At 42.2% G+C, this 13,866-nt stretch overlaps 2 protein-coding genes across 2 annotated transcripts; one reads left to right on the forward strand and one right to left on the reverse strand.

Moving 5' to 3' along the window:
- Positions 1–3,966: 3,966 nt before the first annotated feature.
- Positions 3,967–10,388, reverse strand: LOC135493440 (ethanolamine kinase 1-like). The gene is made up of 8 exons (XM_064780794.1): positions 10,254–10,388; positions 9,362–9,642; positions 8,406–8,570; positions 8,017–8,159; positions 7,340–7,426; positions 6,922–7,085; positions 5,611–5,696; positions 3,967–4,905 (listed from the first exon to the last, which is right to left on the reverse strand). Exons 1-8 carry the CDS (start codon positions 10,386–10,388, stop codon positions 4,833–4,835), a joined length of 1,134 nt encoding a protein of 377 aa, XP_064636864.1. The 3' UTR covers positions 3,967–4,832.
- On the forward strand, positions 10,035–13,493 carry LOC135493441 (uncharacterized). The gene is made up of 2 exons (XM_064780796.1): positions 10,035–10,144; positions 12,640–13,493. Exons 1-2 carry the CDS (start codon positions 10,125–10,127, stop codon positions 13,214–13,216), a joined length of 597 nt encoding a protein of 198 aa, XP_064636866.1. The 5' UTR covers positions 10,035–10,124; the 3' UTR covers positions 13,217–13,493.
- The last annotated feature ends 373 nt before the right edge of the window (positions 13,494–13,866 follow it).

Raw genomic sequence — 13,866 nt, forward strand, 5'->3', positions numbered from 1 at the left:
GATCTAGTATTACATACAAAGTCTCCCCTGCTTAAAAATGGAGTGGCTCAAGCCAGATGCACTCATGTGTGACATGCAAAGGGTCCAAAGGGGACGAAGTAATTAGTATTCACACCTAGGGTCACTCTGGGCGTTTGCAACACACCTAATTAACCCCATTTAACAAATGCCTTTGATCGTTAATGGCCTTCTTTGAGAAGACCTAGTTGTTTTCACAGGTTTTATGAAAATCCGACCATTTGGACAAAGTCGGAAAATGTTGGAGATATGTTGGATAAATCAGGAAAAAGTTAGATAGACCGTCAATAAGTCGGAAAAAGCCTCCCACTAGTGATGTAAACAATACATACAAAAACATTCGTAACTTACCATGGTTATTAAAATGTGACAATCCTCTTGTGTCCCAAAGTTAGAATTAGGAAAAAACAAACTCTGAAGAATTCAGCCAAGTAACATGTACTTCTGAAGTCGAGTATAGAGAGCAAATAAAAGCCTACCTAAGAATTTTTTCATCATTTAGTGGTTTCTCTGCCAACCTCCTCCAATCAAAGCGCTCTCCAAATATGTACTCCATACAGACTCCATTTTGGAAGATGCAGTAAATATTTGGAGTTAACCCTCTTTCATTAAACACCATCGTGGCAGCTAACTCGCGTTCTCTGTTCATCATGTACTCGAAGGCCTGAATGAAGATCCGGACCACCACTGCATCTGCTGTTTTGCCATCGTAGGTTGCTAGAAGGGTGATGTTGAGGAAGCCGGATCCAGGACAGGGCTGGGAAAAGAACAAAACATTAACTGCGACAGTTCTGACAAGTTTTCACGCTCCTAATGGGGCGAGGGTGCATGGATGTTCTCCAGAATGGTGCAAGCGATGAACACCAAATTTGGACAGTTTTTAACAGTAGACAAGGTCATCAGCTCCAACTTTATCGTCAGACCCTATATACCACCTGTCGAGCAAGGATGGCCCGGACAGTGTGTTGGTACCAGTTCCGGGCGATAATCGCCTTGAAACTCCCCGATTCGACTGTGCCATGAAGACACCAACCACCATATTTCGACCCTTTACATGACGTAAATGTGAGCTCATTTCGTCTGCCTCGGCGGACTACTCACCCCAGTGGCATGCCATACTTACATTTAGCTTTATTTTGTCTTCTTTGGTCCATTGTGGTCTTATCTTCAGGATATTATCCGCAGGTCAGGTTCAGGATCTTCTCCATTGACAAATTCGTCTAAAATGAGTGGTTGTGATCGTACGTTAGAAGTCATCGCTTCTAATCCAACAGCACACTTCAATATCATTGGGTGAAATCAGTTATTTTCATGGGCTTTGTCAGGGTCGAGGTAATATCAAAATAATTTTATCTCCCCAATTTAAATGTTCCAGCAAATCATTAACAATTTTCAAATGCACAAAAAATCGTGTCAGTCAATTATCGAATTCCCGGTCAACCGGTCGATTGTTCACTATCAAATCTTATTTCAGACAGGCTGTTGACATCTATGGTAGGTTGTAGTGGACATAAATGCCGATTTATGTTCTAGAACACAATTCCTGTTCAGCGATTGGTTGATTAATGGTCGAGAACAGAATTCCTGTCTGATATTGGCTGATTAATGGTCGAGAACAGAATTCCTGTACTGATATTGGCTGATTTATGTTCTGGACCATTATTCCTGGCCAGTGATGGGTCGATTAATGGTCTAGAACAGAATTCCTGTACTGTGATTGGCTGATTTATGTTCTAGCCCATTATTCCTGGTCAGTGATTGGTTGATTAATGGTCTAGAACAATATTTTTGTTCTCCTATTGGTCAAATTATGTTCTAGAAACACAAATAATTATGTTCTGGAAAATAAATCGGCATTAGCCAGGATTAGCAGCCGCCCGACTCCGACTCCGAGTACGAGTACGAGTCAGAGTCGGATCCGCGCGCGAATGTTCAGTTTGATCGATTAGCAACGTCACGACTCCCGGTCAGAGTTGATCTCAGTTCCAGGTGTTTTACGTTAGATGGCGCTGCGAAACGTAAACATAGCAGACGACGGAAACAATCAGCTGATCGGCAGTGATTTTCCTTTGATCGTGAATTAAACCAGTTATAGAGAAATGGCAGATAGGCCTACATCTTGGACTTGGGAGCAAAAAATAACCCAAGGGCAATTGCATGCTTCCTCACTTGTAATAACCATTGATAACTACTACCATGCACATGATGCATGTCATGTACACATGATGTACACGCATCGCATGCGCATCGATGTGCAAAAAAATCGCGAGAATGCCACCCAACAAAGATGTCCAGACAGAGCACCCTTTTTTCATCAGAACTACATTGCTGGGCATTGACATATCCTTGAAAGCATTTACATTTAAAAACGATAAGGAAATACTCCGAATCTACGATGATAACAGAGAAATTTGCACTGGGAGCGCACTTACGAATACAGGACGTCCAACTCGGAGTTTACGAGCGAGTACGAGTGACCACTTGGGAAACCCCCGCACTGTTGATGACGTAAAGCGCAAAAAGGGAATCACCTCGTACTCGGAGTCGGAGTCGGGCGTCTGCTAATCCTGTCTATTTATGTCCACTACGGCCGACCATAGACGTCGATCTGATATATGAATGCAGAAAACTCTTATCAGACAGTCCCGCAATCAATCATCGAATGCCCGGTCAATCGGTCGATTGTTCATTATCAAATCTTATTTCAGACATGATGTTGACGTCGATCAGATATATGAATGTAGAAATATCTTAACTACGCCCTGCTTTATAACCAATAGCAATAGGCAGGTTTCGTTACCCATACGAAGAACGACGAAGAACGAAGTACACGTATGTAAATGTACTTTATCGACGATTCTTTCTCGCAAATATTTCCCCGATTCCGTGTACAACTGCATGTAAGTATTGATCCTGATTAAGCCGGGTTAAGCCGTGCCATATACCTGGGGGTACTATACACCATTCCCCCTTCGGACAGAGATGGATCGTCCGCGATCCTACTTAGCACTTCATGCGTCTCAGTACCGAACTACAAATCCAGAGCTCGCATCGCGTGGGAAGGTCTGCCAGATGTATTGTACGCGCCGGTGTAGAAGTTTAAAATGTCCTGGGATAGAATGTCCGGGAAACAATGGATTCTATTATGCGCTCTCTGAGCTATTGGCCGTCATAGCCTCTATAGAACCAGATAGCGGAATACAATAGGGCCGGACACTTTTTCAAGGGGGACATTTTCTTCTTTTACACCGGTCACCGATCCAAAGGTTGACCGCGCTCTACGTTGCTTAACTTCCACTCTGGGGCCAACGCGCCAACCACTGGGCCATAAAGGAATTCCCTCATGGCCGGCGGGTTAAGCCGTGCCATATACCTGGGGGTACTATACAGTGCACTTTTAATGTTTGTTAGTAAAACAACTGTAGTCCAGTAGTTGTTATCGCACCAACTGTGATATTGGTAAAAAAAGTAGTGGAACTACCGGTAACCATGCAGTAGGTACTCTAATTGAAAAAAAGTAGAAAAAAAACCCCATCAGAATGGTTAAGAGTTACTAGTTTGGTAGTTAAAACAACTAACTTTACAGTTGGTGGAATAGGAATTACACGTACCACCAAATTAGTAAAAACGAAACAGATTAAAAATAGTAATTTTTACTAATTGATTTTAAGAGTGTGTACCTCGATCGCTCGGCCGCAGCCACCGGCGCGGTTATTTGGTAATTGATATATAATCATCCGCGCTTTTGAATAAAAATGCACTTCCAACTGATCGAGCACACATAAAATTTGCTCTGGAAAATACCCTTGTTTAACCGCGGTGACCCAGGTTGAGAGCGCTTTTGGAGAATCAGACTTTTAAGTCGTGTTTGGACATCGACCCTTCCTGGCAGAGTGCAAGTGCCCTCGATGGTCTAACACAAAAACTAAGTGAACAAAAAGACGAAGCTGTTTTGAACAGTATATATTAAATCCTTAAAAGAGATACAACGAATTATGAGGATACCACGTGTAAGCATGAAATAGGATTTCCCAATGCTGCAGGGCCGTTTTATCATCTTTAACATGTTTCAGACACTAAAACTAGCAAAATGACTATCATTTGACCATGACGATGATTAGCCTGTGTGGCGAAATAGAAGACACTAAAGGAATGCTGGCCCACTATGCAATAGCGATAATGGAAGTTGGCCCACTATCCATTAACGTGTGTCATGGAGTGTTGTGGTAATGTTCAAATGGAAGATAATGTACTGAAGGAAGCTGGTCCTTTTTCCACCAACGTGTATCATGCAGTGTTGTGGTTATGTTAAAATGTAAGATGCTATAAAGGAAGCTGGCCCACGATCCATCAACGTGTGTTATGCAGTGTTACGCAGTGTTGTGGTATGTTAAAATAGAAGATACTAAAGGAAGCTGGCGCACTATCAATCAATGTGTGTCATGCAGTGTTGTAGTAATGTTGAAATGGACTAAAGGAAGCTTGCCCTCTATCCATTAACATGTGTCATCCAGTGTTGTGGTATAGTGTAAAACGGGAAAAAACTACAGGAAACTGGTCGGGTGTACTGTCCATCGGTGTGTGTCAGTATCGAGGTGATACTGTATACATTGGAATATGCGGCCGTACCGGGAATCAGAAAAGGCTTTGATTTTTATCTTATATGTACACTTATACATAAAAATCATGTCGAAGCTATTAAGTTCGCTATTGAAATGCAATTCTGCTTTGCCATTTATAAATGAAAATCTACGCATTTTCTGCTTTCCCGCTGCGGCCACTTATTCAAATGTCTACATTATGTTTCACCAAATTTATTGTGGGACTTCTAAAGCCAGGATTCTCTCCTTGTTTCTCATGTACCATCCGTAGTTATTGAGGGAGAGCCTGAAACAAAACAAGACAGCTGATTGGTCCGTTTAGAGTAGCCGTCCAACAACGGTTTTAACAAGAGGGCTGATTGGTCGAATATATCATACAGTACCTGTCCAACCACGAACAAAAAACATGCTAATTGGTATGTAGGTTACCTGTCCATCATCTGGTCCGTACAGATGGGGGGGGGGGGGGGGGGGGCAAATTGATCTGTTCATATCAAGTGCTGTATTTACAGCACTTTCCTCAATCTTGTATATACTTATATACTTCTGGAAGTGGCTACGGTATTTGACTACATGAATCTCGCGAAACATGAGATTTGCCAAAAGTGGAGATACATATCGTTTGATTATATTTTGTAGTGTTATATTGAATATTTCAAAGTTGTTTATGAATGGTTTTTCAAAGTCCGCCTATTCTTGATTAAGTAGACATATCAACCTAGAAACTGCTAGAATATCATGGAATTCATCATGGGGTATCAGGGATTTAACTATATTGTGACAATGATTTTTTCAATGCTAGTTCAGTATTGCCCATTCCAGTGGTTAGTCTAGCGTTAAGATTGATTAGTGCGATATTGCTCTTACTTGACAGCCGTCATAACGAACATTTGAGTGGCAAAAAGAGACTTAAAGCATCAGGCAATCTCGTCCGACCCACTGGCGGAAGGTCTTTTTCATACATTGTTGGTATCCAGATCTCAGTACTTACTGTAACATGTTCTTTCTAGGGACGCCGTTTCTCTCAGGGCCGCTGGCAACCACAAGACAACATCCAGTATAAAACAAGAAGTATGGCTGAAAAAAGAACCAGGGTGCGTTATGATAGTTTGGGTAGTAATATGAGTGAAGCGATTCCAGCAGAACAAAACTGTGTTTTTTCTAAACGGCAACGAACACCATGCACAGTCCAAATCACGATTATCATCGCTAAGTTCGCGTCATTGGTGCGTCATTTACGTGCTACTCAGTAGCACGTAGGTCGCGCGTAAACATAGAGAGATAAGCATGTCACTGGTGTGCAACTCGGCACGCAAGCAGGATGGATGTCATTTGTGATTTGGACTGTACAGAGCGTCTAAAGGAGATCGAACCATCTGAATTACCCAACCAAAAATCGCTCCGGGAATGATCGCAGAGGCTGCGAATCCATACAGTATTGTTTCGCTTTGACGGTTTCCCTTTTTCCGTCTTCGCTGGCGACCTTGTGGCGCGCCATCATGGGGACGGCGCAACTGTATTTACGGAAACTTTTGCAGGTTAAGCAACCCACCGGCCAATTAATATCCTCAGATGGTTTGCTTTTTGACCAGCCAAGGGCTAGGTTGGAGACAGAGCGTTTTCTTGCGTCGCTCCCAAGCTGTGGAACCGACTGCCAATCAGTTTGCGGACACTGACCAGCGGGTCACTTAAAAACCTGTTTCTTTGCTATGTACAATGTAAAGTGTCACCTATCACTTGATGCTGGCACTATAAACACTCTCATTTTGATTTATTTATTTATTTATTACTTTGCCTGATACGGACAAAGCATGACCAAAAACGTGCCATCGTAATCCAAGGCGTGATAACTCTCTCACTGACTGTTGATCGTCATGATTTAGTTTCAAGAAATTTATACCGAACTGGACGTACTGGCTGTCTTACCAAAACCGCGAGGGTGGAGCTAAAATGTAGACCAAAACCGAGCCGTAGCCGAGGTTTTGGCCAATGTTTTAGCTCCACCCAATTTTAGCTCCAATTAATACCGACAGTGAGATATTGATTTCTATTCTAAAACATCTCAAATTCAATAAGGAATAGAGTGGTTTGAAATACTTTTGAAATGCAATCTACATTTTGTACCAACCCAAGCAGAACGGCTGAATTCAAAACGAGGCTTCATTGGCGCATAGTGCATTTACACTGTAATGTGCAATTTATTCTAAGCCCAGTTGTTTTAGAATGATCTTCTCAAATACAATGCGGTCAGTTAACTAGTACTAGTAACAGAGTCGTGAAAGAAGCAGTTTTGAAAACTCACTAATACTGCTTTCTCGACAAGGACTAAGAGTCTCTCCACATCGTGGTCCGTGACGTCATGATCCAGATCTCCCAGACTCCTCTGCGTTTCTAGGTACTCCCTCAGAAACATCTTTCTCAGTGCTGGGGGATGCCGCTCTGGGAAGTTACCGTCGAAGACCAATCCTTTAAGGAAAGAGCTGCAGATCATAAAAGTGGTCTCTCTTCGGCTGTAACGGGTATCCAAATAAAAGGCAGGGTTACGAGCATTAAAATAGGCGTCGATCCGCGACACTATACATCGTGCCTATGTGCGGCCTCAAAAAAGGCCAGGACTATCAGCCATACGCAATTTAGCATGATTAAGCCTATTGCGCCTTCAGAAACTCAAAAACCTTAATTTCTAAGAGTGATAGCCTCTTTATTCGAAAATAACTTACCTGTCGCAGAAAATTCTAGGAAAGTAGCCAAATCCTGAGTCGGCCAAGAAAATGCTGATACCTCGTAGTCGACAAAAATGACCCGATCTGGAAGAAGGATGGCAAAGGAATTAAAGTTTAAAAACCTATATGTATGTGGTTACATGTAAAGTTTTGCATTCAAAGGGGTACGCCGTTCGAAATAATTGGTTTATCAGGAAAATAGAAATGGAGTTATACACATTGCCCTATTTTATTTATTGTACACTATTTTTCTGAAAGTGTTTGGCGTGTCTCGACTCTTAAAAATAAGTAGAGAAACACGTTATTTGTTATAGTTTGCATAACTCCTGGCATACCTTGCCAAGGCGGGAACTTTTCACACCTCTCATTCCAGGTGTCATAGTACCAGTATCGGGGTAATCGAAAACAACTCAATGACGTCATGATTCCAATCCTCGCCTCCGCGCAGAGCGTTGCACGAAGATGCCCGCTGCAAAAACGGCTCACTTGGGTCCCGGTCGAAATCAGAAAAGCGTGATAATAACGTCAGATATTGCATTTTTCCATTTTATGTGCAATTAGATTTGTTGAGTGGAAGGTGTTCGTGATTTGGTATAATGCCATTGATAACTCAGCTATTCCTCTTAGGGATTAGAAGCACAGGACATTTTCTTGCACAGAAATTGCGCACTCACCATCTTCGGGCACGTAAAGCATATTGGACGGATGGGCATCAAGATGACATAACGTAAGTGGCACACCAGTCCTTTCCATCAAAGCAAACATATCTCTCCACTCAGATTCTATCAAAGCTTTGCTTGGGAATTTCGTCTTAAATCTAATAGGATGAAGAAATGAGTTACAACAAAATTTGTAAATCATCGTAAAAATAAGTGTCAAGCGGGCAGGTTTTGAAGGGGGTGTTTCAGCTCTCAAAAATGTAAGTTATTTCGGTAATTATAAATAGTAAGGGCTGATTTTATGATATTGGTGCATGGGAACTGTCGAATAGTTGCCTTGAAGGCAACACATAGGGCTAGAAAAACTGAAATTGGGCAAGTCAAGAGCCCAACGACCTACTTACAGTTCATCAGCCTCCGTTTCGCCTAGTGTTTCCGGCAAATTACTCAACAACTCCTCCGCTTTGATCTTTAGCTCTGGAACCATTGGGAAGAGATGGCCATATTTCTCTTTTGCAATGTCACTTGTTTTTTTACTGTGGTATTTTGCCAGTTCTCTCGCTACTGATCTACAAATGTGAGGTGAAAAGACTGAGTAATTGAATGCTTCGAAAAACATGTAGTACCACTCTGCAATCTCCCAATGATCTGAGAGGACTCCGCTTCCTTTGCCTCGGATCAAACAAAAACAGGCCAAATGTACGCTAGTAAACGGTGCTAGTACCAGTAAGCAACCGTTACCAATGGCAAGCTAGGAGATTGACCACTCTGAGGACAACCACCCACCTACAGCTTGGTCGATTGAATACGACCAGAATGTACATGCAAGTGGCTCCCCCTAGATTGAATGGTGGGAGACCAACTTCCCCCACTTTTTACGGCCGAAATAGGCCTGATCACATGCGCAGCAGCTGATGTTGACGCGTGTCCGTCCATCAAAATATGCACATATTCAAATGCAAAGCGATTACAGCTATTGTAAATACCGTGCCGGTATCACCTTCATTCTTCTGTCTATTTTTGTCTTTTGCAAGCACATTGCAAAACTTTTGATCACGATTTCCGCCTACAATTTCGGGCATAGATTTGCAGTAACTTAATAAAAGGTCGAACAATCAGTCAGCTATAGCCTTTTTCATGAGAAAATGTCACTGTCCTTTTGGGCAGAGAACAAAATGTCAAACTCATTGCACTTAAACGATTTAAACGAATAAATACAAAAAATGGTAACCATGGTTATTAAAATGTGACAAACCTCTTGTGTCCCAAAATCAGAATTAGGAAAAAACAAACGTCAGAAAAAATCAGCCCAGTGTCATTTACTTCTGAAGCCGAGTATAAAGAGCAAATAAAAGCCTACCTAAGAATTTTTTCATCATTTAGTGGTTTCTCTGCCAACACACTCCAATCAAAGCGCTCTCCAAATATGTAGTCCATACAGACTCCATTTTTGAAGATGCAGTAAATATTTGGTGTTAACCCTCTTTCATTAAACACCAACGTGGCAGCTAACTCGCGTTCCCTGTTCATCAGGAACTCGTAGACATTCTGAATGAAGATCCGGACCACCACAGCATCTGCCTTTTTGCCATCGTAGGTTGCTAGAAGGGTGATGTTGACGAAGCCGGATCCAGGACAGGGCTGGGAAAAGAAAGAAATATTAACTGCGACAATTCTGACAAATTTGCACGCTCTTAATGGGGCGAGGGTGCATGGAAGTTCTCCAGAATGGTGCAAGCAATGAAAATCTAGACAGTTTTTAACAGTAGCCAAGGTCATCAGCTCCAACTTTATACCAGGCGGGTTGGCGTACGACTCTATATACTACCTATCAAACAAGGATGGCCCCGACAGTGTGTTAGCACCTATTCCAGGCGATAACCGCCTTGAAACTCGGCCCCGATTCGACTATGTCATGAATACACCACCCACCACGACCACGGCGAAGCTAAATCGGGGAATAATTTAACAGAAGTAGCTAGATCTAACGGTGTCGACACGTTCAAAGCAGATAGCAAAAGTGAGGTCAAAAACCTACACACGGTGGGATAGTCTGGCTATATCCTCCAAACCGCTATACTGAAGAACAGCTCCACGGACATTGCACAGCAGAGCTGGGGCCCATGTGCAGCAGCTTTATTGCGTAAGTGGTAAAGGGCTGGAATTCCATGCATTTTTCGATCCTACATGACGTGCATAGCTCAATCGTCTGCCTCGGCGAACTACGCACCTCAGTGGCATGCCATACTTACATTTAGCTCTATTTTGTCTTCTTTGGTCCATTGCGGTCTTATCTTCAAAAATATTTTCCGCAGATCAGGTTCAGGATCTTCTCCATTGACAAATTCGTCTAAAATGAGTGGTTGTGATCTTACGTCAGTAGCCATCGCTTATAATGTAAAAGACTGAGTACACTTCAATTTATTTTGAGTGGGGCTGTATTTTGTTGTCAATGTCGACGTGGTATTAAAAGGAACTTATCACGCAATTTAAAAGTTCATCAAAAGTGTATTTTTGTTGGCTTTGGAAATGTTCCAACCATTACTCCTTCCATCTGATTCAAGAATAAAGGCCTAGATAAGCATAATGTTGTAATAGACAGACGAAGCAAATCTTCATATATCTTGACATGATGGGCTGCATCCATCATAAAAATTGGTCACAACCAGAATGGAGGCTAAGTTCACTTTAAAAGTGCGTGTTGTCAGACAGTGGCTCAATCAATCATCGAATGCCCGGTCAATCGCCGGGTCGATTGTTCATTATCAAATCAATTGATTGATTAAATATCATCGATTTATGACCCAGTTTTATGAAGACATGGCCCAGGTTCGTCTTTATATAGGACAATCGTGTACCAAATCGTGTGCTATATTATTTTAAAAAGTACGGGATTTTATATAGGCCCAATTTTATGCATCATGTGGTGGAGACAGGGATGGAAAACTCAACAATTCGGGAGTCGATTTCTAATCTTTTTAACACCATAACAAGGGGTTTTCTGAAATAGTACAAACATGTGTCACAATCAGAAACAGTACATCACAACCATACTTGTAGTATACAAATGTCCTCAAATGTGTCTTTCCTATGGTCTTACACGGAGAACTAAAACCTACATATTACTGTCACACAGATCATTGAAAGCAGTCCTAAATATTCTCACAACTTAGTACATGATATAATGATATTGGTACTGTAAAATCGCTGGGAGACGTTGCTCCTGTACACAGAGTGCTCCTATACACAGGCGCGCACTCATCGAAACTTCTGGCGAAGCATTCAAGACAACGGACAATCAAACCTTGATTCTGATGTACACCTTTAACTATTCTGAATGACAGTGGGCTAGGGGTTTCTATACATATTTTGCTTTTACCTGAATCTTGAAACCTCCCGATTCAAACCATAAAGAGTTACAAAAAACCCACAAAAAAGAGGGACGAAGTCCGCGAAGACCTTCCCTGACAAATCGAAATGGCTGAAGCGAATGTTACGTCATTGCAACTCACGGACGCGGGGCTGTCTCAGCGCGCACGCGCAAGTTAAAGTTAGCGAGGGAACATGTCAAAGGTGACGATAGGCAAATAACTGGGAAAATAGGCGCAATATTCAAAACATCCTCCGGGCGCCAAAGGACGCGCTTATGATTATAACGCGGACGCATTAATTTTTTATGATATAGAAATAGAAATGTCTATAATAGACTAAACTTGGAATGACGGAATAGGATGATGGAATATGGGGCGAGACCAATAGGCACAAAAACACAATATCTATTGGTCCCCATGAACCACCTCCTCACTTCCAACGAAATCACTGTCCTCACCATCACACTCTAGGATAGGAACACATCTCTGAATTGAACGTTTCCTGAAACCGGTCTTGACTTTGACGCGAACATTGCGGATGACACCGTCGTCTCCAGGGAATACTTCTTCGATTCGACCTAGCTCCCATTGACCGCGCACTGCACTTGGATCAACCAAAAGGACAATGGGTGAGGTCAAATCTCAGAGTTTACTAAGTGTTAACACCAGGTGTTAAGAAAGTGTTCCAAAACCCCGAGATTTGACCTCCTCACTTGACTCCTAGTTAACACTTTCTTAACACCGAGTTGACACTAAGTTAACACTTGGTAGACACCTAGGGAACACTTTGATCGCTCAGGTGTTCCCTTAATCTGAGGAAGTGGCCAAGTGTTAAGAAAATGCATTACAGATCGTGTACATCAGGTGTTAACCTCCTGGAGGTTAACACCTGTGAGAGGTCAATTCTCAGAGTTACAAAGGCAGCCATGTTTGCGATTCCTATGTTTCAAGTTGTTGCCCTAAGACATAATAGAAGAGCAGAGAACTTTATTCGAACGCCTGCCTACAGTGGAGAACCGATTGAGCGGCATATGAGGCTCAACCAAGAACAATTTGATCACCTTGTTGATTATTTTCATGGATGAAGGCAGGCTAATCACCAGGGGAATGGCCAAGTCAACGCAAGTACATCTTCAAGAAGAATGAAAACTTTTTTGCACTACCTCGCTTCAGGAGGCTTTCACAGACAGGTCGGTTATGCTGTTGGTTATGCTAAGCCAACTGCAATATTACATGTGACTGAGGTTTCTGACTTTTTCTTTGACAGGCAGGATGAGTTTGATCAACTGGCCCAGCCTCTGGTTGATATCGACGGAGTTGAGCGGCAAGTGATTCTTTTCATAGACGGCGTTATTGTGAAAATCCAAAAGCCTGATAGGGCTGGTGATGCGTATTACTGTGGGAGGCCGGGGAAATGTTGCGACTCCATCAACGTGCAGTACGTTGTAGATCGATTTGGCAGGGTAAGACACGTTATAAGCGGAGTACCTGGATCGACGCACGACAAAACAGCGGCCGAGTGGTCTCGAGAATTGTTCGACTTCCTTGATCAACTTCCAGAGGAGTATGTTATGCTTGGTGATCCTGCCTACAGGAACCTGCACCGATCTGTGCTGATTACTTTTACTGGAAATAATCTTCGACAGGAACAACTAGATTTTAACAACAGATGCACTCGACTCCGTCAAATAGTTGAGAGGTCTATCGGATGTACTGAACTGATATGGAGGATCAATCAGCTAAAAGAGAATAGGTACGCTGCGAAATATGGCCCTGTTTTTCCATCAAAATGCACTGTAGCAACATGCGTGTTACACAACCTTTACACCAATTTCTTGGCTTGAACCATATGTGAAAGACAAAGACAAAAGTAAAATAACTGAAAATGATTGCTTATTCTTAGTATCCCCAATTTAGTAACTGAAAGAGAAGCCTACTTGGCTGTCCAATCTGTGGCATGTCACTACTTGTAAACAAATCCTGAACCAAAAATATGATGGAATAGTCATGGCTAGAACTGAAGAAACAAAATAGTCTGTTATCACACAACAATTGTACCTCTCTGTTTTGTGGGTGTAGTATAGATCAAGCCACCACTATAAAGAGCCATCTATAAAGTTAACTAAAACTAATTCCTTGCTGTTAGCGTGACAAATCGCAGTTTCTGTAACTGTTTTCATCAATAAAATGTTGTTCACTCAGCAATCATGGTAATTAATTGCATAAAAAGAGTCTTGTCTGTATGACGGGACTTGGTGCTTGAAAAATCCGGTATTGAGCGGGTTAGTAGGGACTGTAATTTAGTCGGTATCAGGAATTGTTCAATAATGGTTATTCCTCTCTCCTCCAACACAGCAGCATGGAATAAACGAATCTCGTACACAAGTTCACGGAGCGTATCCCTGATTTCTTTCATCAAGTCACAAGTTTGCTCTTGATGTTGCACATAAGAGTTCATGAAATCACTTTCGTCCCTGGCCTTCTTTCCTGTGGT

Source organism: Lineus longissimus, chromosome 9, assembly GCF_910592395.1.
Source record: "Lineus longissimus chromosome 9, tnLinLong1.2, whole genome shotgun sequence".
NCBI classification, from domain to species: Eukaryota; Metazoa; Nemertea; class Pilidiophora; order Heteronemertea; family Lineidae; genus Lineus; species Lineus longissimus.

Bases quoted from the DNA above. Each gene is read 5' to 3' on its own strand.
- LOC135493441 (XM_064780796.1), top strand. From the start codon at position 10,125: ATGTGCAGCAGCTTTATTGC. The intron at 10,145-12,639 runs GTAAGTGGTAAA...TTTCTTTGACAG, and splicing joins ATGTGCAGCAGCTTTATTGC to GCAGGATGAGTTTGATCAAC.
- LOC135493440 (XM_064780794.1), bottom strand. From the start codon at position 10,388: ATGGCTACTGACGTAAGATCACAACCACTCATTTTAGACGAATTTGTC. The intron at 7,086-7,339 runs GTAAGTTATTTT...CTTTCCTTAAAG, and splicing joins CCTAGAATTTTCTGCGACAG to GATTGGTCTTCGACGGTAAC. The intron at 5,697-6,921 runs GTGAGTTTTCAA...TTCTTTTTTCAG, and splicing joins TTGTCGAGAAAGCAGTATTA to CCATACTTCTTGTTTTATAC.